The sequence below is a fragment of the Drosophila nasuta genome, chromosome 3 (assembly GCF_023558535.2).
Source record: "Drosophila nasuta strain 15112-1781.00 chromosome 3, ASM2355853v1, whole genome shotgun sequence".
NCBI lineage: Eukaryota > Metazoa > Arthropoda > Insecta > Diptera > Drosophilidae > Drosophila > Drosophila nasuta.
The window spans coordinates 11,055,520-11,079,580 of record NC_083457.1 but is presented as its reverse complement, the minus strand read 5'-3'; the positions used below and the strand labels follow the sequence as shown (position 1 = coordinate 11,079,580).

Sequence of the window (24,061 nt, the reverse complement as noted above, 5' to 3'; positions counted from 1 at the left end):
TTTTGGGAAAATGCATTTATTATTTATTACGTTCTCAGTTTCGACTTTTAACATATCAATTTAAATAGTATTAGTTGCACAATTATTGCTTAATTGCCCCGCAGCACATAAAGAATCTTTAACAATCTGTACCAGCAGTTTCTGTTCTATGGAACGTTCTAGGCAAATCTCATAAGCTAATGTACAATAAGTATGTACTATATGTATGTAGGTATATGGTATTGAAAGCTGTTTCTATACTCACGCTTCAGTCTAACGTTTAATGGGGCTTTGCTTTGGGGCGGTCAATATTTTCACCAAATAATGCAAAGAATTCTTGATGGATTCGGTTATACAAGTCGATTGTATAAATACATACATAGTTTATAACTTTTAAAGTTAGTTTTTTTTATTAGATTGGTATCTTTACATGTTTGCTATGCAATAAACATATATAACATAATTAATATTTTATTTTAGTTTTTGTTTTTCTTTTTCATATATATTTTGTTGTTTAACTTTTGCTAAGTTCTCATTTTGAAAACATTGAGGTAGCTGCGTTTTGTTTTCGTCATTTTATTTTAATAATTAATCGTTATTGTTAGATTCTTTGTTTATCCCTGATTTACATACATACGCATGTAGGTTTTTAGGTGCATATGTATGCTATTGGTGTGGATCAAATGTGTTGGCCAGTTGTAGTATTATTTGTTTCATAAAGTGAGAACATCAACACTAATACCAATTAATTGATGACCGATTCTCATTCCTAACTTAGAAGTTAACAACGAAAGCAAAGGAATAGGAAATAAGAAAAATATTAACTAAAGTATATCATTTTTTGTTTTATTTTGTATATTTAATATATTATATTGTATATCGTATATATATTATGAATAAAAACACCGAAATCGTAAAATAAATCGTTTTAAATTAATAACTAAGCAAAAATAAAATTAAACAATGAAAAAATGGAAATTAAAATAAGGAGAAACAGAGTTATTCTTTTTGGCATATCAAAGAGAAGAGTGTTCAGTATGTGTTGGGCTGTGATCTGTTGTTGTAGCATCTATTATGGAGAATTAATGAGGTTTGGCAAGAGATTCGACTGGGCTTTTTACCCTTTGACTATATGTTATATGTGGGTATGATTAAGGTCAAAGTCTTTGTGGGTAAACTTGAATTGACTAGATATGAATGTTGTAACTGATTATGATTCTGATTCGAGGAACTGTTTTGTTGTATTTTGTTGCGTATACGCAATGGGAGCCCCTCACACGCCTGAACAAACTGCTAAAAAAAAACAGAAAGTATCGAAATCAAGACAATATATAGAAGACATTTAAAGACTTTTCAATATAATCGCAATCATATGCATGATTTAGCTATATCATGGACATTGGATTATCATGATCATCATTTGTTATCACTTGCTCTTCTTATAACGTATAGACTAACAACTATCTTTGGGATTCTTTCGCACTCTGCTGGCGCTTTGCTTGATCATTTTCATTGTTTATAATTTTCATGTAGCTTGTTTGTAATTTGATTCGCCTGGTTGTCCTGCTCCTGCTTCTGGTTTACCTCCAGCTCTATTCTTTCGCTCTATAAAAATATAAACAATTTGCCTTACATACTCGTACATACAAGGTTGGTGATGTGTGTGTGTGTGTGTGTGGGTGTAAGTGTGTGAGTGTGTGTGTGTGTGTGTGTGTGTATGGTTGGGGGATTAACGCCGTTCTCATTATTTTGGTATTGATCTGATCTCTGATCTTTCTGATCTTTGGTTGTGGCAGATGCCACTGCACACGCTGTCAAGGTGCTGATCATCATCATCAACAACTTTATCATCGATCAACCATTGACGGCGTATGGCATTCATGGCATTGACTGCAACGACCCAACGACCCGCGTCCGCGTCGTCTACTGCCTCCTCCCCCGCAACATGCATAGCTACTAAATTTGGTTTGTTGTGTGTGATTTAGTAGAACGAATTGCACCAGGCATCGCCCGCTGCGGGGCTTAGCATACCGACCAGACTGCTGGCATGATGCGTCGGCACGGCGCCAGTCACCACAGTCGCCGGCGATGCCGTGTGATTCGAGGAGGGCAAACATTGGAAGCAGTAGTTGGCGCCATAATTGTTATCCCAAAACTGTTGACCCTTGCACTGAAAGCGCACCGCGAACTCCAAACGTTGGCCCACATGCAGCGAGTTGCCGAAGAGCACGAACGTGAACTTGTCGGAGAAGCCGTCGCAGGAGTTCTCCACATAGTTGGCCTGCAGATCGGCATAGCTGCGCCACCCGTCCAGCGAATAGCGTATATGCACCGATTTATGAAAGTCCAAATTGCGCACACGCACCGAACCGGAGATGGTCTGATTGATGCTATCGCTGACAGCGGCATTCTCCAGCGACACTTGCTTCTCGCGCACCGCATCGAGGAATGTGGCCAATCCGCCTGGCTGCTGGAACAGCGGCATCAACAGCTTATCGGACTTCGGTCCCAGCACCAATGGCGGTTCCGATTCCAGTATTTCCAGATCCTCGAACGCTGACTTCGGTATGGTGGGTATCTCATCCAAGAAGGTCTTCACATCGGCCAGATCCAAGCCCAGCACATCGGCAAAGCGCACAATCTTCTTGCGTCCTGGCGTTCCCGGTGGTGTTTTGCCCGTCTTCAGTGAGGAGCAGCGACGCACACGCTGCGGTCGACAGTCATCCTCGTCGTCTGTGGTGTCCATGCCGTGACTGTGACTTGTCTTCTCCTTCTCTTTGTCTGCCTCCGTCTCATCTTCCTGCTCCTTCTCCTTGTCCTCCTCAGTAACAGTTTGCTTGGCCTGCTCCTGCTGCGCCACTTCTATGTCGACTGTCAGTTTGCTCTCGCACTTGTCAACCTCATCGGCGCCATTCGCTGGCAATTGCTCTTCCAGCTGCTGCTCCGTCTCTTGCTTATCCTCGACTGTGGCTATCGCTGCAGTCTCCTCAAGCTGCAGCAGCTGTTCCTCTGCCTGATCTATGTGTCCATTGTGCAGTGCTGGTTCCTCGGGTGCCAGCTTCTGCTCCTGCTCGGTACTCTTCACGCTTTCCGAATGCTGCTGCAGCTCACTGAGTATTTGTGCCTGCAACAGCGTCTCATCTTCACTCTCCTGCTTCACTTCCTCTTCCTTGTGCTCCTGCTCCTTCTCGCCATTTGTGAGCAACTCGTGTGTGCCATTCAATTGCAGAGCATTGGCAAACTCCTTGAGTTCCGCCGGTGGCACTTTGCCACGATGCGGATGTGGCTGCGGCTGACTCGTGACCAGCAGCTCGTCTGGGACATTGCTGATGATGCTGCTGCTGCTGCCGGCGGCAGCATCAAAGTATGGACCATCGGTGCTGCTGTGACTGCTGGCTGCCGAGGCGCAGGCGTAGCCTGACTCAGCGGTGGAGTTGTGTGGCGTATTCGAGGCGGTTTCTATGAGACGCAAGTACTCGCACTCATCCACCGGACTGCCTGGCGATTCCAGCTCGCAGTCAAAGTCGAAAAATGAGTCCGACTCATGGCGCAGCGGCTGCAGATCGGTGACAGTCTGTTCGGATTCGTGTGCATTCACCCAAGTGTTGGTATTTGTGCCATTTATGATGGGCTCATCCTCTGCATTGGCGCCCTCCTCGTTGGCCTGTGCAAAAGAGTAAGGAAAATTATTTTAATGAACTGCTAATGAATTAGCCAATAACTTTCACCTACATGGCACACACACTACAAAGCTTTGCTAGCTTAAAGCCCAGTATGTGCTAAAAAGCAGCGCATATGAAATGTGCACAATACATATATCTAAACTAATACAACGACATTATTTTACTATTTAGCTGCAGAAACATATATCATATATTTGTTGCTAAAATGTATTTAACTCATATTTCTATGTATTTGTTGACTTCAATTTAACCTGCGCTCTTAAAGTATTCGGCCTTGCTTGCATTGGTGCTCTTAAAGGTCTTGGCGCCAGGACGCCAATTGGCTGGACAAACTTCGCCGAACTCATCGGTAAATTGATAAGCTTGAACCAAACGCAGCGACTCCTCGACACTGCGTCCCACGCCAATATCATTCACCGAAATATGCCGCACAATGCCCACGCGATCAATGATGAACATGCCACGATGAGCCAGACCTGTGCTCTCGTCTAGCATGCCATAGGACTGGGCAATCTTCATAGACTTGTCGGCCAACAGCGGTATGTCCATGTCACCCAGACCGCCTTGCTTGCGCGGCTGCATTATCCAGACACAGTGGGCATATTGACTGTCCGTGGAACAGGCGATGATCTCGCAGCCAACGCTACGAAATTCCTGAGCACGATCGCTGAACGCTTGCAGTTCCGTCGGACAAACGAATGAAAAGTCCGCCGGGTAAAAAAGAAGTATCACGTATCTGCCACGAAACTCGTGCAGCGTCATTGATCTAAATCCAGTAGAGGATGTTACTGCAATGGTACTGAAATCTGGAGCCGGCTTGCGTAGCAGTAAGCTCATCTTATTTTTGTTTTTTATATTCTACTATGTGTTAAGTTTCAGTCTAGTGTTGCTACTGTAGAGCTGAGTATCGGTAGGCATCAAAAAAACTATTGTGATTTGAGTGACTATGAAAGGGTTTCTTATTTTCAACATAATTGTGTAGGATTTTTAAATACAAATACATATTACAATAAAATTCAAATATTCCTCATTATTCTAAGACGTATATTTGATGATTATGTACCGGTGAGTCCTTTGAAAAGGCAGAAAAATACTATTGTAATAGTGTATAACACAAAATTTAGTTTTAACTGCATAATATATTTATTATACACGCTACCGATAGGGAAGAATAGTATTTCAGGAATTATTTAAGAAATTATTTGTATATGGCAGAAATCGGCTACTGGTGTCGACTCATAGATGATGCGGTTTACAGTCTGGTATGTTTTATTCTCTATGGTATATTTTGAATGAAGTAGTATATCGATAAACCAAAGATAGCTTTCAGTATATTTGTAGAATTTTTTCGATACATTAATTTGAATTAGTTTTGGAATAAAACCACAGAATTTTGCAGTTTTTGAAAATTGTAGCTGAAGCGTTGAGTATGATACTTTATTAAAAATAGAGGAAATCTAATGGATTCTATATTCATTAAAGCAATGTTCAAGTGATCAACTAACAAAAAGACGTAAGCAAAAAAAAATTGTTTTATTATTCTTGTTCTGTCGCACTGCTATTTTAAAGAACACAGCTATTTACGTCTGAAACTTTTCGTTGTGTTCCCTTTAATCGAAGGATATTAACTCACCTGGGTTCCCAGGGTGCGCAGCTTGGAGGACAAGCTTCGCGCAAATGCCTCGGCACGTCCACGGCATGATGACATCCCTATGTTTGGTATGATTGAGATAATGCTGCAGGGCGGCCTGCTGTCCGGCGTGCTGGTGTGTGTCAATGGTATATCGCCGGGTTCGTTCATTTACGTCACGTCAATGTGATGCTTGCTGCTGCTGCGGGCGGTGGCAATGTCGATGGCGGTGTCGGTGGCTGTGCGGATGCCAACAACAACAACAAAACAACAACTGCGGCTACTGCAACGATGCTGCGGAATATACATAGATGACGTGGTTCAAATTATTATTTTCGTTTATTGACTCAGGCTGGGAAAACAGTCGAGATTTTCATTCTCAAGTAAACAAATAAATTTACTCAAGATTTTATGCGAAAACAGCTGTTCTCACTTTTTACTTTCGTTTCGCATATTTCATTCAATTCGTTGATTGCGAATTATTTTAATGACTTATGTATATAAATAATTTACAACAGGCGAGATGCACACTAAACACTTGCTAAATTTTAATTATTTCCCGCAAGCATTTAGTTGGAAAGATTTATTACTTAATATTTGTATACCCTAAGTTTTGGCAAGCATTTATGATAAATTAAAAAAAAAATATAATAATAAATGTAATAAAGAAAATTAGCTATTGCCAAATAAATTTGTATTTCTGTATTTAGTTTTTAACTTTTGTAGAGGGTATCTAGTAGTTGAACATTCCGACTGTCTCAAATAAATTTAAATACTTGACCATCTGTCAGTGATTTGCGTGTCTGCCGAAATTGTCATCACATTAAAAGTGTAAGAAACATAAATAATATACGAGACCGCAAAATAAGTATAAAAAAAAAACATGATTATATCATTTGATGAACGCGTGACATTTCCTCTACAACAGTTGAGCAAACATTTTTTACATGTGCCAAAATAAAGTAATTACAATTAGCCGTGTTTTTGTGCATGATTTCTTTCGGGCTTATAAGATCAAGTGTTCGCCTTGTTGCACGTGCCGCAGGTACAACCAAAATGACGCCCACCAATTATTGCCCAATCAAGAGGAAAATAAGCTGTTTTCAAATACGCCAATCGCTGCGATTTCAATTGGCCTTGAACTTTTGCCGGCGACGATCAGCAGACGATCAGCATTTCTTTTCCTTTTCCTTTTTCTCGATCCGGTTTTTTCTTATTTTTATGTCTTGTTGGCAATGTGCATAGGAAACTTAATTGAGCAGTCAACAATAAAAATTAAATTGAATTTTGCCAAAAAGCATCGAACAAAGTTGTAAATAAAAAGAAAAACCTGCATGCCCCTGGCAATCGACAATCGTTTAAGGAGGTCAATAAAGCAAACTGTTTCGAATGTTTTTCACTTAACGAAGAAATATTGCAGGAATATTATATAGAAACATATGGCATATTTTGAATGAATCATTGCTTCGGCGCTACTTTTGGGCATTCACAACATGTTGCAACGAGTTGCCTGAGCAGGCGTGTCGCATTCGACATATTCAAGTCCCTTTCTTCACATAGCAAACAGAAAATTGCTGTTGGACCTGGGCCAATTTGCTAAATGCGTTTTGGGCAGTTGTTGGCAGATGACGTGCGGGAGGGAGAGGGAGAAGGTATTAAAAAAGACGCAGTCTCTGCAGATCAGTAGCAGAGAGAAAGAGAGAGAGAGAGAGATCTAGAGAAAAGTGCAGACAAAAAGTGTAAAAGAGAGAACGTGACAAATACCAAACAATTGAATTAATTTAGTATAATAATTATAGACGAATTGTTGACATTTTTAGATCCGAATACAAAGCCTTTCAATAGCAAATAAAATGAAATATATAAAAGTATAATATTTTGCTCGAGTACTAAACGAAAATAGCCGAAGATGCATATAAAATATAAAATGATTAAATTTAAAATAATTAAACCAAGTTCAATAAGTCACTTAACAAAATAAAATTATCAACTAATATTTCTTTATTTACAATGCACTATTCGCAGATTTAAGTTCAATGTACTGATATCAAAACTATCGCTATATTGATATATAAAATCGCAGCTAAATGCGAAAATATTTCGCATTCTATATTTGCGTGGCAAAAATACACACAAAAATGTTTTCTACTGCATTAAAATACCCCACACAGTAGATAATAATAAAAGTCATAAAGTCAAGTCATATATTAGGCGAACGTTTTATAAATAAAACGACTGCAAAGCGATATAAAAAAGCAAAGATTTGCTAAGAATTTCGCTATAAATAAAAATTGAGCAATGCATACGATCTTTGCTATGTTTTTTTATTGTAGTTTTCCAAAAGGAACATTTCCGTTTTGCTGTTTTCACTTTCTTCATTCATCACAAAGAAAAACACAAATGTTTATGTTATGTTTTCTCTCTTTTTTTTTTGTTTTGACAGTGTCTGCGGAATGTTCGCTTAGTGGCAAAGTGCGTCTATCTGCGACGCAAAGACACGCACTATCAGATACGAATTGTATCTCAAGCCAGTTTGTCACCCATAAGTAGCTTAATTGAATTAAATTGGGGCAAATGTGTGTGCTCGGCGTGTTTGCCAATTGAGGTACATCAAGTGGCACTCTAGCGACCCAAACAATCAAATATAACTTTTGCATAAAGTGTCATTAGTTGAATTTGTATTTTGTGGTCAAAAAAACCAACGAAAGAAAAGAAAAGAACACACACAATAAGCAAATAATGAAGCCAAGGCGTTGTTGAGATACATTGATATATATGACAGAGGGTCAAATGAGCTAAATGGGCGGGCTGACAGCTCAACACAAGTAGCAACAAGTAAAGCACACAAGTTAATGGTTAATAATTCTAGCTCATTACGCTACACTCTAAAAAATCTCATTAAGTTTAACTATAATTTTTGGATTTTGAGTATTGTATTTAAGCCGACAGCTGCTTTTCGTTTTATATAATCCATATCTGAAAGATACTGTAGAGAGTCGAAGTTTTGTTTGATTCAATTAAAATGTTCTAGAATATTACAATTGCGTTAAACGATTTCAACAAAATGTATTAATTAAAATATTTGTGATTTCACGAGATGACAATTCTATCTTCGAGCGTTGCACAATTTAAACGCGACACACAGATACACTTATCTGTCGATGCGATTATCAAAACGCAAATCCATGTCATCCACATTGTGATTAGCACTTTAGTTAGTCACGGTTTCAACTCGACTCAAAGGGCGGGAAACTAGCCACAGATTGCGATTGTGGTTGGGTTCATGCGCCATTTGGTGATTTACGATTTACGATTCACTTGATTTATTCGCATATATCACAGATACATTTTAGCATCGACTGAGGATCGAGTTCACCTGGCAGTGACATGACTTTGTAGGGATTCGGAGGGGGGAAAGGAGGAGATGGCGGTGGCGGGGGTGTCGGGGGGTGCCACCGTGAACAGGCAACAGTCAATCATGCCGTGCCGGCGTTTCGATTATGAGCGCTGATAACATACTTGGAATTTATTTTTAGCAGTCTGTAAAAAACACAAGTGCTGAGCACAGTTTATGACCCGATTTGAACTAAACCGAAATGAAACGAATCGAAGTGAATTTTCCCTTACTCACACTCACTATTCACTTTCGCGAGTTATCAACGCGTTGTCAACTATTCAACTCGCTTTAACATACGCACTTTACGGGGTTACGAATAAAGTTCGGCGCGAAGAACTTTAGCGAACTCAAAGAACTCAAACTGCTGCACCACGTCTGCAGCGACAGTGAGGCGAGCATGCACTGAATACGTTGAGTGTTTTTTGGCATTAAACGAATTTGCGCTGATTGATAAGGCAGGCAGGCAGGCAGGCAAAATCGAAGCACAGCAAATCGCACCGCAAGCGTCTGGCCTGTCACTGATCAACTCTGATGTGTCTATGCCCTGTGTGTAAATATACTTCTCAACACACACACACACTTACACACATCGAGTATCTGCAACTGCAACAGTATGTGTGTGTGGCAATCGTATCTGTAAGCGTAATCGCTGCATCCCAAAGGTAGCACTACTGCAGCACCGACACCGACAGATGCGACCCTCTCTCTGCCTCTGTCTCTGCCTCTGCCTATCGCCATCGTCCAATGCCAGCCTGACAGCCGCTTGCATAGAGAAATGCTCGTGATCAGCGACGTTGCTGTCGCTCTAGATGTGGATGTGGATGTGGATGTGAATATGGATGTGGTTGTCTGTTACCCTCAGAAAAGGAAAGGGCATACAGCTCTGTTGGCTACCCCTGCAACACCTAGGTATATACAAATTTTTACTGCCGTTTAAGCTTGATCACAAAAGAACTCAAAAGTTCTTTAATATAATTAAAGGAAAGGAAATACCAATTGCAGCTAGAAACAAGAAAAGAAGCGCAGATCCGAAGACTTGAAGCCGTAAAAACTTGAAAGCGAAATGAAACCTTAAAAGTGGACTGACTCATTTCATTTCTACAAACGTAGAAAGCTTTTTTAAAAGAAAACTAGATTCTTCTAAGAAATATTGATACGCTTTATATATGAATTTTGTAAAGCACATTCTATTTGATATTTTATTATAATATATTTTTATACCCGTTACCCATTGTGTACGGGAATGTCTGTTCGTATGAAACACTAGATGTCAAAGACTAAAACATAAGAGCAATAATTTTCGACAGCTAGAGCGGTTTTTAGTACATATGTACATTAATAATAACTATAGTATTTAAGTAAAAATTGTAGAAGTTATTTTAGAGAAATACGCCTGCAAACTACGGGTCTTAAGGGCTTTGGATGACAATCTGGTATTTTTTGTATTCTATAGTATATTTTGATATCAATATACTAAACAAAATGACCTGTGTAATGTTTCAGTATTTCTTCAATATATCAACTTGGTATATTTTAGTAAAATTTCGCACTGTTTTGCTTTTATTCAAGCTGGGTAGCTTTCTTACTTGTTTTAGAATTATAAACAATATATTCCAAAACTACTAGGGTATTTCCTCGTCGACTCATTTGCTTTGCAATACATACAAATTGGCATTAGTTCAATGTAATTAAGAGGTATTTGCAGATATCCTCGGTATTAGCCATAGTAAATATTTATGATAGTGGCCGAGCTTATCAGCAGCCCGCTGGGAGCGTGATTATTTGAGTTCCAGTTATTGCTAATAGCTGTGTTAAGCGGATAGCTTGTTATCAGTCATCGGTTTATGGACTGTTCGGATTTAGACAAGTGCGGCAATTGGCTTTGACATTGGCCTTAACAATTTTATGAGATAAACTATATAGCATTTTACGCTTACTGATCCTGAAACATTGATTTGCTAACAAATGTGGATACGATTTAACTGCTGATATATTTTTGAAATATATTTCATGAATCATGTTAAATTATTCTCTATAAAATATTATACATTTATCACACTTTTTAACAAAATTAGAAAATGTGTTAGTTAAAATATTCTTGAGTTCTGTCAATAAATCTAATAATAAATGATATTGCCCTTCAGCTTTTTATAGATGGTCTAGTAATTTGTAATAATTATCTAAACTATATTTTATTCAATATGGATTTGAGAAATTGTAGCAAAAAGAACAGAACTTGCTTTCCCGACCACATTCTTCAACTCACTTAAAATCATTTATCATAATGACATTACTATTTGCTTTAGAAATAATTTTGAAATACAAACATATATTTACTATATACTTATTAACACTTTTTGCTGGTCCACCCACTTTCAAAATTTTAGAGCTAAACAACAGCTGACTGCGTTGACGCTGAATGATTTTCTTTATATTTAGAAATATACCACCAGCAAAATGTATTAATATATATTTTTTTTATATGGCGAATTAGCCAAATTGACAGCCGCACGTAGCACGCGGCAATGTTTCTTCTTTTTTTGCGCCGCAACCCAAAGTGTTGTCCAGGAGGAACCGGGAGGATATGGGAGGTGTTGCTCATCGATTTCACGAGGGATCGAAAACAATCAATAGCTTGTGTAGAATTGTGTCAAGTTTTTGGCACTTGAATGGAGACGCCCTAAGTAGCCGCCTATTGACGAGAAGAACTCAGACTTTTCTTATGAGTGTGCGGGTGTGCGCGGGTGTGTGTGTGTGTGTGTGTGTGTGTCGGCGCGGTCAGTGCGTGTTTGGTGTGGGTGTGGGTGGCTCGCTTGGTTTGGCAACGCGTGTATTTTATTTATATTTGTATGACATTGCTACCCAGCGAAATGTCAAAAGCAAACAAAGCCAAGCACCGCCACAATAATAATAATAATAACAACAACGACAACAACTACAATGCGAAAAACGCTTGCGCCGTTTTGGAGCAGACACAGGCAGGGACACAGAGAGATACAGCTACAACTACAGCTACAGATACAGATACACTTTCGATTTTCACATGCTTTCGCTTTCCGTTTGACTCTCTACTTACAGCGCGTGCCTTGATTTTTATCGGTAACAACCAAAGCCTGAGCCGGAGTGGGAGACTTTGTTTTGATTGTAATTGCGGCTAAAGGATGTTTGCGAAGCAGTTGTCAAAGAAAATGAGTGGAAAGATTCAATTCGATTACGTATACGAATCTGATGAAATCAAAAGTGGAATTTGCATGTCACTTGAAAAGACCTGACAAATGAGTTTAGCTAGTCTAACTATATTTGATTGAATTAGCCGGATGTTTATTCATAATATTCAATAAAAAGACTTCGCTTATTAGATTATGTATTGTACTACAAGTATTCATGCTTGGCACGCATAGCACTTTGGACTCGCCCTCGCCCACCCATCAATCGGTTCAATGTCACCACAAAAAAAGTATCTGACGGATACACGATTATATGTATATTAATATAGCATTGTGCAGCAATTATTTGTAGATAAATGTGGAATCCAACAATTATATTTGGCCCATTTCTATACGCACTTATTTCCACATTATTTCGAATAGTTGTTATGGTAATTGTTATTAATTTTACTAACCTGCCTCCAAGGGGTTGCCTTTTTTTGTTGTATAGTATGGCCAAGTTCTTGGCTCAACCGTTCACGTAGTAATAAAAAATATGAGTTGTCAAAGTTGTCGCATAAATATCGCACACATAGATGTAGTATAGCTAATGGCGTTTATATACACACGCGCTCATACATATGTATATGTGAATGTGTTGATGTGTATGCTATACCAAAGTCGACGTTATGTTGTAGATATATAGTAAGGCTTATGTATTGCGTGTCTCGGTCTCGTTATGTACTCCGCCTTCGCCTTCGCTCTCGCCTCCGCCTTTGAAAAATGTGCCAAGGAAATGACCCAGCAAAAGGATATAGTATGCTTCTCGCCTGAACTTTCACTTTTTAAACGCACTCACACAGACACGCACACACAGTCACAGGCACATACACTTCCACAACAACTTTCGGTTCGGGCCCACAGATGGCGCTAGTTGCTTAGATAACACTATGTTATTTTGGATGCAATTGTGTGCACTTTAAATGGGTCGACGATATGTTTCGAATTAGATTCGCTTTCTTTGACTTGTATTATTATTTATTTGTATTTTTGATATTTCGCTTTTGCCTTTTTGTTCACACGCGCGACGTCTCTGCGAGGGGATTAGTTGTGATGTAAAGGAGCTGCTTCGTCGGATTTATGCAAAAAGCACACGAGACTCACACAAAAACGATTCACGCTAAATACGAGATAAAAAATTTCAATTTCAATTGAATTTCATTTCTTAAATTTTGCCAGCGCTCGTCGTGGCAGCCGTGGCAGCACCGCCAGTTGTAGTGGCAACGACGACGACTTGGTCGCAATAAGAGTGTCATTCAAGGGCATTGCAAGGTCGTAGCAGCTCACCAGCAGTCAGCAGTCAGCAGTCGGTAGTCGACGGTCGGCGTTCGGCGGTCGGCGGTCGGCAGTTGCGTCTTTCGCCCACTGGCGGGCGCTACTCTATACGCTGCTGCTGAGAGTACGCATGGCATGGGACTTATTCAGATATACAACAAAAAGATACGAGAACTTTTTGCAAAAGAGAATTTTATACGTACGTTGAGAGTGAGAGAATGTTTGGAAGAGAGAGAGAGAAATTGTGTGTGAGGGAGAAACAGCTGGCCAGTAGATCGCACGCTGCGCTTTAATTAGTATTAATTTGACATCGGTATCTCTATCTGTGCTAGCACAAGTGTATCTCACAGATACAACAATGCTTTATCACACAAACTGTTTTACAGAATTTGTTGTAACTTTAACGCGACGACTTCTGCATTCCGTTACGCCTTTCTGCCCTTGCGGCTATCCTGTCGTGTGGCAACTGAGGAGCGCCTTCAGCGTGTTGCAAGCTCTGCGGTATTCCATTAACTCTCACTTTTCTCTACCGTTTAACCGCTCTCCACTAGCTGAGTGGGCTGCCTTGGGTGGTGCTTTTGTGTGAGAGGGCAAAATGAGAGAAAAACAGAAGAGCGAATGATGCTTAACTAACAAACAGTGGTATCAAAGATATTATCAACTGATACATTTCAAAGTTTAAAAACTTGTATAACTAAACTTGATTAATCAACATTACATTTTTGAGGGATTTTAATTTACAATTAATAAAATTAAATTAAATTTTTCATTCTTAGATGATCATTTACATTCTAAAAAATGTAGTCTAAACTTGATTGTAGTAATACATTTATTTAAACTTTTTAAGTGGTTTTGGAAAAAAAAATAAATAAATAAACTAAATTTAGTTACGTTTTAAAGATTACAATGGCAGTAAAACTTATACTTGACTTTACTTTCTTGAAGGTACTAGAAAATTCAAATTGAATTGTTAAAAACATTATTACTTCATTCATATAAGCTTTAGAGCTTTTTGTGCATTTTTATAATAATACAATTTGTGATTATTTTATGAATGCACTTAATTTATATAATTTATTTTTAGTATATTTATTATTTCATTCAAAAATATATACTATATTTTACTTACTTTTGACTTCTACATTTCTCGATATATTCGTTTATCTTGCTTCACTGTTGCGAGGTGTGTTTTACTCTTACATTCTCTCAATCTATCGCGAACTCTCTCACGCACTCTCTGCATTGTTTCGCTCCACTCAGTCTACTGTGAAGCCGGCGTTTTTCTTTTTTATTAGGGTTTTGTTTTGTATCATGTTTGTTTAATATACTCGCAGTTTGTTTTTTTAATTTTAAGTTTGTTTTTAATTTTCTTTGTGTGTTTGCATCAATGTTTTCTTTATCTGGCTGCCAGCTCGTCTATGCTGCATATGTATGTGATATATGTACGTATGTAGGTATTTATGCGAGCATTTATGTGTACTTTGGATATTGTTGGTTGTTCTCTGTTGTCTTAAAGGTGCGTTGACCGCATTTGGCCTGGCCTGTTTCAAACCAAATCGAATTGCTCTTGACGTCGGGTCCCCTATAAAAATATGCATACGTATGAGCATCTTTCAATTACACTGCACTCGTTTTAAATTGCACAAGTGTGTGTGTAAGCATTGCATTTATTTGCAGCTTGCAATCATGTGAACCGGGTCGTCATGCTGTGCCATGTTCTCTTCAGTCTTTTTGTCTATCACTCTCTCTTTCGCGATGTGTTTCTCTTTGGATAATTTACTCTTCTGTTCCACATTCATTTTTGGGTCAAAAGCTACTTTCGCTTTCATTTCCATGCGACGGCGCTCTCGCTATTATATTTGATATATTAAACAATTTTTCTCTCTTTTGCCGCTATGAGCCGGGTCGAGTAGAGATTGCTTTAAATCGGCTTTGTTTAGCGCGTGATATTAAATTGACAATAATTATATGTATGTATATATTTAAGGTGCGGGAATATTTATTCATGTGCTGAGTTTGTAGTTCTTAAAGCCATTATAATTTTTTCGATTAGTAATAGATAGACAATAAATTATTGTATAATGCAAATTTATTGACAGTGATTTAGTTTATTATGATTTCTTACGCCCTATTTAAAGCTTAACGCATTTTTCGCAATTCTAATTTACATACACATATGGTTTTTGAAAAACATTATTCATTGTGTAAATTGTCCGTTACATGTATGAATTTATAGAAGAGTAGTCAACTTTTACTAATTCATGTAAAATAAGCTTAGCATGCTTTTAGGCTGACATGTTTTATAGTGCGTACATATTTCTATTAAAAATACTAATGTCGAATATACTATTATTATTAATAAAACCAATTTATTTAATTCAATTTAATATTTGTGGCAATAAGTTTTTGCAGCTTTTGATACAGCATGAAGTAAGTTGTTTTTCTGTAGCCCTGGCTGTGGGCATGTATGGCAACGCTGAACTGGTTGTCAGGCAATCAGCTGTTCAGTTGGTCGTAAAATAATTGCTTAACGACAATCAGTTGTTTACAAATGTTATAAACTTTAAAAATTAAGTGATAAACTAATCGGTCAAGACGTTTCCTCGACTACGCAGTTGTCGTGGCTCTCTTCTGACACGTTGTCTTCATCAGCGAAAGAAATTCAAAATGCTAAGCAGTTTAATATGTGCGAGAAATGGCGTTGGACAAGATTCTGAGTTGTCGACGCTTACAATTCAACAGCAACACCAACAGCTTAAACTACTTGAAAAGCAACGCATCAGTAATGTGGCAGCAACTCACAATGTAAGTGAAATTTCAATTTGCCTTGAGAGGCGCAAAGTTTGCTATTAGAAATCGAAGCCAAGGCCTCGTTGCTATAGCAACTGTAGTAAGTGCAATGTGCGTCCCCATCAGCTGTCACAGCAGCTGTTTATTCCCTGCAGTTTATTTGTGCTGCATTTGGGGTATATTGCGACTTAAGACATTTGTGAACAATTGTTTACTGATAACGTCCAATTTTTATGATAAGATGACGACTGGTGATGCGTAAGCGCAATCAATTTATTACCAATCGCTGATCAAATAATCTTTAGCGTCATACCTACATATATAAAATGTACCAAAGTAGCGGCCTATAAAAAAAGCCATGAAATAACAAATTTGTGTATGATATCAATGCATCCGCTTGTTGGAGAGTCAGCCTCTTAAGTGGATCGTGAGTTGAACTTCAGTTACGTTTCGTCGTTCGCCTTGGAAACTCCTGATTCGGAAAACCAAGAATACAATAAAATATAAGAAGTGATATCTAAAATTTGACATTTAAAATATACATTGAGTTTATTGCATGAGACATATTCAGCAAGTTATTAATAGCGTCAAATGTTAAGCTGTTAAAAAATTAATTATATTTTAACCCGCATTTTTAGATGCTTATTGAAGATGAAGTTCACGGAGTCATCGAGCTGCCCAGTTTCATTGAAGAGTTAGTGAATCATAAGCTGTTCCAGCGCCTGAAGTCCATAAAGCAGTTGGGTTTGCTCAGCTTAGCCGAAAGACCGAATGGTGACCATACGCGATATGAGCATTGCATTGGGTGAGTTCTGTTATCTCGCTTTATAGAGTTCGAAAAATTCAAGTCGATTCCAATTTCAGCACTTACAAGAGCGCTCAAGTTCAACTTAATGCTTTGAGACGCAATTCTAATTACGAACTGGATTTACCAGTGTGGTGTCGTCATGCGGTTGAGATTGCAGCGCTCCTCCACGATATAGGACATGGTCCATTTTCTCATAACTGGGAATCAGTTTGCGGCGGCAGTTTCGATGTGAGTAAGTCAGTACTTGAAAGATATTCTGTAATTGAGAAGATTATATTTACAGCATGAACACAATGGATTAATGTGTGTGGATGAAATGTTCAAGGAAGTAAAAAGCAAGGAACTGCTTGCCTTGCGTAACGATAATAATGGACGCGGACTGCAGTTGATTAAGGCGCTAATAGTGGGCGAAAGTGAGAGGCTTAGTTTTCCAATGATGGGTCATGGCTATATATTTGACATTGTGCACAACAGTCGCTGTGGTCTCGACGTTGACAAATGGGATTATCTGCGACGTGACAATCTCCGACTACAAATTCTTACCGAGGAGCAAATGCAGTTCAATGAGATATTCCAGAATGCTCGCATTTCATCAGATGGTCAACGCATTGAATATCGCTATGAGGACTATCATCTTATATATAAGCTGTTTGAGGCTCGCTGGGGTCTACATGTGGCTGCCTATAGGTTGCCCAAGAGTCTTGCTTTTGACGTCCTCCTGAAGAAGATTGTTAACCGAAATCAGAAGAGGCTGTTGGAGGTCAGGGGTGGCAGCAGTGGATGGGATAGTTTCCATGATAACGAAGTCTTGCAGCAGATAGCCAGTGATCCTCAAGCTGTTTATCTAAGTGCACCAGAGCGTTGGCATAAAACGCAAAACTGCGACCATCAAAGTGATGATTGTATATGCGTAAAAAGTGAAAAACCTGGACCTGGTGTTGACATGAAACCCGATGAGTTCTATGCACTATACGGCGACAAAACGTGAGTTGACTTTTTGATATATTGCCCCATTCAATTTTAAATTGAATTAAATTTATTACAGCAAGAAGCGCAGCATCATTCGGCAAATGACACCCACTCCTATTAGAGCTTGTTACAAATTGCAGTAGCTATTTGTCGTTGAAGCTGATTTATACCAGGTTAAGTTAATAATTTGTATACATTTTTAACTGCCATTAGAAACCACTGCCAGATGATTGTCTACCTTGTATAAGCATTGATATTGTAACCACCATTAATTTTGTTTTAATCACTGTTAAGCAAAATATGTTTTTGAATTTGTTATTTTGTTTTCTGGTTTCACTTTAAGTTGGATTTTCACGGTTATCTTTTAATTTACACAATGTATGAGGCTAGTACTCAATAAAATCTTTCATTTCTTCCTCTTATATTTCGTTAAATACTCAATAAAAAAGAGAGTTTTCATTAAGATTACGATTGAACTACCTCAAATTTTGGCTAATGGTCAAAAATAATGTAACATACGACTAGACATACAATTTAAAAGAATTGATATATCAATTTTGTTTGTTTTGACAGTCTTCTAAATGCTGACTTCGAATGTATCTGTAGGTGTCCCAAAATGATTTATAATATATTGTACTCACTTATGAATTTGTGAAATTACAAAAATACAAATATTTAAAATAGATTTGTAGATCTTAGAATATCATTTATTTTCTTTTTACAGTTTTGAGAGCTTAAAAGTCTTAACTCTAATTACAACTAGGTATTAAAAACAACAAATTTCAACAGTTCACTTGAAGACATCACAATTCGAATGCATTTTGTTCATTAACACTAACTAAACAATATAAATATATTTATGTATTTGATAAGAATATGAATATATGTTTTATAACCAATTTGAAATATACACAATGAAAACAACTAGACTCTACGATATGTGGATTGAATGGAGGGTAGCGCACATTACTTAATTGACTACAGGATCGAGTATATCTTTACAATACCACAATACATCTGGGAATCGGGAAGCTAATTGCCCCCGAAGCCCCCTTGATGCGCTGTAATAATCTTTTGAGGCAAATGGGCGGCCAAATATTGTTTATGCAGTCGCTGGCGGCAGAACTGATAGAATTCAATCTCGTTCGTAAAGTTGCGACGCACAATGTTCTTCACGTGCTCGCTGACTGGCGGCTTAAAATTGTTCTTGTTTATCTTGGTCAAGTACTCGGCGCTATCTGTGAGGGATAAAAAGAATGGTAGATATCATAGAAGTGAGATTATGCTTTAACACAAATAATATTCTTTTTGAATCTATTATTTTTTGTTGTTAATTTTATATATTATTTAAAATAATTAAATGTATTATCAACTTACTTGCATAGATATCTCGCACACCCTCGAAGAAGCGAGGAACATATTTCTCCAGCACGGAGAGCGTCGTGTTAAAGTCTTCCAATACTCCAACCACCGCATACTGTTGCTCCACAGCAAACTTGGCCCGCTCTAATGCGCCCACAGTATTAAAGGGACTGCAAAAAAGAAGAGAAATTAATCAAAATGGTTTCGTCATTTAAAAACTAAATCAACTCACGTGCACTCGTAATCATGACCGCAGAAGAACAAGCTTTGGCGACGATGATCGCCAATGCCTTCGACAGTAACACCTTGAGTGTAGGTGCACTCTTGATCCCCGCTAAGGACACACGTTTCAAAGTCCTTTTTAAGCCAAGCCGGATGAGGCAGTGGGAGATCTGGAAAGGCGGCCTTACGTTCCACAAAATACCAAGGTGCGCGCACATAATAGAACCAACTGATGACACGCTCGACGGGATCACGCACCACATTCAAATAAATGGGTGTTGGCAAATTGAACTTGGTAAAGTTGGTAAAGCACACATGCTTAATAAAGACCGAGGGTTCGGGTAGCTCACTGATCACCTCGGCCATCTCCTGCTGTTGATCTTCGGCGAGGCGAATGGTCTCCACCTTTTGGACGGCATCACGATGAAACTGAAAATTGTTGCGCTCCGAGAGGCGACGCAGTAGCTCCATAAATGTTTGACTGCCCACTTTGGGCACACGATTGAAGAAGACCAGCTCCATTTGTGCCTTTCGCGTATTGTTCAGATCACGGACATTCAGCGAGGACATCTAAGGGAGCACGAAACAATTTTATTAGTTGACGAAGCAATGCCACATAAAGTATTCAGCGTCAATCATAAGTAGAGCATACTTCATAGTTACCTCAAGTTCCTGGGTGTTTGATATTTACTTTGAGATCTATTGCCAAAACGAAGACAGCTTTTTTTAAGAGCAAGGGTCAATGCAAATGTAAAGGACAAAGCGTAATTTCTAAACAAGCTCGGCGAATTTTCTTGCAAGTTATCGATTTTTGGTTGGAAAAATAAGTAGACAAAGTTAAATTATAATACAATTTTTATTTTTTTAATTATTATTTGGTATAAAGCAAAGTTCAACGAAGCTTATCTGAGATTACTCTCCAACTGTAGGGCCAGATATTGCTTATATAGATGCCGCTTGCAGAAATTATAAAAATCATACTCATGGGTTAAATTGCGCATTACCAAGGCTTTAACATCCGCATCCACGGCATGACGATGAAGCCTAGGGAAACTTTGTTTGTGTACTGCAAAAGAGGATATTTTCGATGTATGACATGCCGGCAAATAAATAATAAAATAAGGGAAACCTACAATTGTATAGTTTGCGAGCATGATTGAAATATCGTGGTAAGTATTTCTCCAGCACGGTCAGAGTTATATTCGGTTGGTCCCAGGTACCAACAATGGCGTATTCCGTCTCTACATGGTACTTGGCCATTTGCACAGCTCGAGGAGTATTAAAGGGTCTGCGGAGTGACGGAATGTTGGCACTTGTAACTAAGCAAGAGCTTGAATATGAAATGCTACTCACAAACAATCTTCGTGATTTCCACAAAAGAACAAAGATTGTCTCCTAAAATCATTCACAGGATCCATAATTGCATATTGAATATATCGGCACTCGGGACTTCCACTGCGAACGCATTCACTGAAGGTCTGCTTGTACCAATCGTTAGTCTTTTGAGGAAATCCTGCGTAAATGCTGCGACTAAGAACCAACTTCTTGAGAGTGCGTTGGTCATAATAGTTGTGGACTATCCTATCCAGAGGATCGCGTACCAGCGAGATGTAGATGGGTTTACGTTTTCGGAATTCGGCAAAGTTGATCCAATTGCCATGGGCGATATACATAGTGTCCTTCTGCAATTTACTCACCCAATTCACTTCGATTTTCTGCTCCTTCTTTGTTCGCATGCGAGATATGCTCTGCACAGGACCATTGAGCACTACATTGATGTCATTGTGAATTGAGAGCAGACGCAGTAAGGGTATCAAGTGATCGGTGCCCACGCGAGTTAGCCGATTGAAGAATACGATATGCGGTCGGGAAAAACGAGTGTTGTTCAAAAACAATGTCCTAATTTTGGGTAGCTGAGAAGGATTGGGGTTTGGAGTTGGGCTAAGTGGAGGGAATTGATAACGATGAAACACACAGAGAATTGAGATTGAGCACAGAATGAGACACAAATAATGAGGGAATCTGTATGAGTTGTGAAATTATTCACTTTTGATACGTGTGCTAAAGTTTTTCTTTCTTTTGTTACTCTCTAAATCAAAATACTCTTCAAAATAGTTTGTTATAATGTTTATTCTCTAACTTTGGATACAATGAGATAGTGCTGTAATAGCAACAGTTCTGACTCAAAAGAGTTCTACATCTTATGATAAATACACTTGCTCCAATTGCGATCGCTTGAGTGCAATATATTGTTTATATAGACGCTGTTTGCAGAAATGATAAAACTCGTATTCATTGGTGAAATTCCTTCGCACCATAGCTTTGACATCTTCATCGACTTTTGGTTTGCGATTGTTGCGATTCCGATTCTTAAGTTTCTCCGCAAAAACTGCAAAATTGTAAAGTTGAAGTCGTGTATTTTTCAACACTCTAGAAGAATTTCTTACTTGGATAAATCGTTGTCGCACGTGCGAAATAACGCGGTATATAATGTTCCAGTACTGTCAAGGTAATATTCGTTTCTTCCCAAGTTCCCACAACTGCGTATTCCTCTTCCACCCTACGCTTAGCTATTTGTACGGCCAAAGGGGAGTCGAATGGTCTGCAAAGCATTTGCAAGGCCTTTAAAAATGATCTTCCAACTAATTAAACCCATTAACGCTCGTTAGTCTTCTTCGGTTCAGCATTAAACTTCTTAGATCAGCAATAAACTATAATCATAGCTATGAGTCGTCATAAGTTATAGAAAACTCGAAGGAACTTTATTCAAATTTTGTCAATTATTGTTGTAAACTTTCATATAAATGTTGTACTTTAAAGCTAAATTTATATTAGCACATGAAAACATCTTTACTTTGAATGTACTTGGATTTTATCTATCCATAAAAAATTCAGAATATTTTAAAATGTTAGGGAATTATTCCTTAATATATATCACAACTGTCACTTCGTTAAAAGTCAAGGAAATAATTAGATATTTTAATATTTTAAAAGTGTTAAAAAGCTACCATAGTTCAGAGCTGATCTAATGCTGGACTACGAAGTGGAGCGTTAATGGGTGATCCAAGCTGCATTACTCACAGACAATCCTCATGGTGGCCACAGAAGAAGAGCGTCTGTCGCTTAAAGTTACCCACAACATCCTTGACAGTCATGGGAATATATTGACACTCGGGATCGCCACTGCGAACGCAGTCGTTGTAGTTCTTCTTGAACCAGGCGGCTGGTTGAATCTCTGCCGTGGGATTCTTGCGATAGAAGATGGCATTTCGATAGGAGTTGCGAACGTAATAATACCAGCTGATCACACGCTCGACGGGATCGCGTACGAGATTGATGTAGATTGGTTTAGGCATATTAAAGTGATTGAAGTCAATCCAAGAGGTGTGCTCGATGTAAGCTGTGCCCGATGGTTGGTCATAAATATATCGCGCCTTTCTGGCTTGACCTCTGGGCAAAAGTTGACGTTTCGCTGGCTGTTTCAATCCCGTGTGATCGACGTCAAAATCGTTGACATGCTGTAGGTACTCCATGAATTGTATCAAAGATTCGCTGCCAACTTTAGCGCAGCGTGTAAAGAAAATGCGATCCATTTCAGCTTTTGCAGTGTTGTTCAGCTTATACGGCGTCAGAGTATGCAACTGTTTTTTGTTGGGAAGGAGGTAGGAAGGAGGATTGGTAAGGAGTAGGGTAGGATTAGGAGCACTTGACCCACATAAAGGATTAGACACAAAATTGACACACAAAAATATGTATGTGGAGTGGACGAGTAGTTTTTTTGTTTGTTTAATCATTCTACTAACAAAAAGTTTGGAAATTCTTTTAATGCATTCAAGTATGTATTAAGTTTATCTACTACTATATACGTATGTATGTTAGGTCTACTACTTTAACAATCCATGCTTGTCCAGCTCATGCAGATTGAGGGCCAAATACTGTTTGTACAGACGCTGCTTGCAGAAGTGATAAAACTCATACTCATGGGTAAAGTTTTTCCTAATCATTTCCTTGACTTCAGGCTCAATGAAGGGCTTGCGTTTGTTCTTGTTCCGATTCGTGATCTTGTTATTGTGCACTAATCATAGTCAAGGGAAAAGACGAGTATATACTAAAACGTATTCAACAAATTGAAGAGAAATATTCAACCTACTCTCATACATAAGTTTAGCACCACGGAAGAAACGTGGAATATAACGCTCAAAAACGCTCAAAGTGATGTTTGTGTCTTCCCAGCTGCCAACTACAGCATAATCCCGTTCCACATGTTCCTTGGCCATTTGTATGGCAGCTGGTGAATTGAAAGGACTGAGAGTTTTCATCATTAGATGTTCCTCGGATTAGATCCAATCCACTACTTACATACAATCGTCGTGATGGCCACAGTAGAAGAGCGATTGCCTCTTGAAATTGGGCACCGCATCCTTCACCGTGTGTGGCACATACTGACACTCGGGATCTCCATTGCGCACACAATCGTTAAAGTTCTTTTTATACCACGATGCGGGCCTAATCTTCTTGTTCGGCGACTTGCGATACTCGATGGCATTCTTGTAGGAACTGCGCGCATAATAGAACCAACTGATCACACGCTCCACGGGATCTCGAACCATATTGATGTAAATGGGTTTTGGTAAATCGAACTCATCGAAATCGATCCAATTAATGTGCCTTATATACACAGTGCCATCATCTAATCCAGCCACAAGTTCAGCGGCTTCTCGACGCTCTGGTTTCGTCATT

At 38.7% G+C, this 24,061-nt stretch overlaps 9 protein-coding genes across 12 annotated transcripts; 1 reads left to right on the top strand and 8 right to left on the bottom strand.

The window, feature by feature from the left end:
- Positions 1-804: 804 nt before the first annotated feature.
- LOC132789545 (glycogen-binding subunit 76A) lies at positions 805-13,109 on the bottom strand. 3 transcript variants are annotated; one of them, XM_060797617.1, is made up of 3 exons: positions 12,312-13,109; positions 5,296-5,586; positions 805-3,643 (listed from the first exon to the last, which is right to left on the bottom strand). In XM_060797617.1, the coding sequence occupies exons 2-3, from the start codon at positions 5,461-5,463 to the stop codon at positions 1,961-1,963; spliced, it is 1,851 nt and encodes a 616-aa protein (XP_060653600.1). In that variant the 5' UTR covers positions 5,464-5,586; positions 12,312-13,109; the 3' UTR covers positions 805-1,960. The 3 variants fall into 3 exon arrangements, with proteins under 3 accessions (XP_060653600.1, XP_060653601.1, XP_060653602.1); XM_060797618.1 differs by lacking the exon at positions 12,312-13,109 and adding an exon at positions 8,924-9,115; XM_060797619.1 differs by lacking the exon at positions 12,312-13,109 and adding an exon at positions 8,930-9,115.
- Positions 3,869-4,570, bottom strand: LOC132789546 (peroxiredoxin-2). The gene has a single exon (XM_060797620.1). It carries the CDS (start codon positions 4,497-4,499, stop codon positions 3,909-3,911), a length of 591 nt encoding a protein of 196 aa, XP_060653603.1. The 5' UTR covers positions 4,500-4,570; the 3' UTR covers positions 3,869-3,908.
- Positions 13,110-15,671: 2,562 nt separating the features above from the next.
- On the top strand, positions 15,672-18,200 carry LOC132789568 (deoxynucleoside triphosphate triphosphohydrolase SAMHD1 homolog). 2 transcript variants are annotated; one of them, XM_060797657.1, is made up of 5 exons: positions 15,672-15,975; positions 16,599-16,765; positions 16,825-16,996; positions 17,052-17,752; positions 17,814-18,200. In XM_060797657.1, exons 1-5 carry the CDS (start codon positions 15,838-15,840, stop codon positions 17,878-17,880), a joined length of 1,245 nt encoding a protein of 414 aa, XP_060653640.1. In that variant the 5' UTR covers positions 15,672-15,837; the 3' UTR covers positions 17,881-18,200. The 2 variants fall into 2 exon arrangements, with proteins under 2 accessions (XP_060653640.1, XP_060653641.1); XM_060797658.1 differs by lacking the exon at positions 15,672-15,975 and adding an exon at positions 16,516-16,530.
- Positions 18,201-18,769: 569 nt separating this feature from the next.
- Positions 18,770-19,891, bottom strand: LOC132793618 (heparan sulfate 2-O-sulfotransferase pipe-like). Its single transcript, XM_060803620.1, has 3 exons — positions 19,332-19,891; positions 19,115-19,269; positions 18,770-18,975 (listed from the first exon to the last, which is right to left on the bottom strand). The coding sequence occupies exons 1-3, from the start codon at positions 19,889-19,891 to the stop codon at positions 18,770-18,772; spliced, it is 921 nt and encodes a 306-aa protein (XP_060659603.1).
- An 18-nt stretch (positions 19,892-19,909) lies between these two features.
- LOC132789573 (heparan sulfate 2-O-sulfotransferase pipe-like) lies at positions 19,910-20,644 on the bottom strand. Its single transcript, XM_060797665.1, has 2 exons — positions 20,455-20,644; positions 19,910-20,387 (listed from the first exon to the last, which is right to left on the bottom strand). The coding sequence occupies exons 1-2, from the start codon at positions 20,579-20,581 to the stop codon at positions 20,224-20,226; spliced, it is 291 nt and encodes a 96-aa protein (XP_060653648.1). The 5' UTR covers positions 20,582-20,644; the 3' UTR covers positions 19,910-20,223.
- Positions 20,645-20,670: 26 nt separating this feature from the next.
- On the bottom strand, positions 20,671-20,994 carry LOC132793617 (heparan sulfate 2-O-sulfotransferase pipe-like). Its single transcript, XM_060803619.1, has one exon. It carries the CDS (start codon positions 20,992-20,994, stop codon positions 20,671-20,673), a length of 324 nt encoding a protein of 107 aa, XP_060659602.1.
- A 262-nt stretch (positions 20,995-21,256) lies between these two features.
- Positions 21,257-22,185, bottom strand: LOC132789572 (heparan sulfate 2-O-sulfotransferase pipe-like). The gene is made up of 2 exons (XM_060797664.1): positions 21,769-22,185; positions 21,257-21,710 (listed from the first exon to the last, which is right to left on the bottom strand). The coding sequence occupies exons 1-2, from the start codon at positions 21,932-21,934 to the stop codon at positions 21,523-21,525; spliced, it is 354 nt and encodes a 117-aa protein (XP_060653647.1). The 5' UTR covers positions 21,935-22,185; the 3' UTR covers positions 21,257-21,522.
- A 213-nt stretch (positions 22,186-22,398) lies between these two features.
- On the bottom strand, positions 22,399-22,914 carry LOC132793614 (heparan sulfate 2-O-sulfotransferase pipe-like). Its single transcript, XM_060803612.1, has one exon. The coding sequence runs from the start codon at positions 22,912-22,914 to the stop codon at positions 22,399-22,401; it is 516 nt and encodes a 171-aa protein (XP_060659595.1).
- Positions 22,915-22,982: 68 nt separating this feature from the next.
- Positions 22,983-23,674, bottom strand: LOC132789571 (heparan sulfate 2-O-sulfotransferase pipe-like). The gene is made up of 2 exons (XM_060797663.1): positions 23,472-23,674; positions 22,983-23,396 (listed from the first exon to the last, which is right to left on the bottom strand). The coding sequence occupies exons 1-2, from the start codon at positions 23,641-23,643 to the stop codon at positions 23,206-23,208; spliced, it is 363 nt and encodes a 120-aa protein (XP_060653646.1). The 5' UTR covers positions 23,644-23,674; the 3' UTR covers positions 22,983-23,205.
- Between the last annotated feature and the right edge of the window lie 387 nt (positions 23,675-24,061).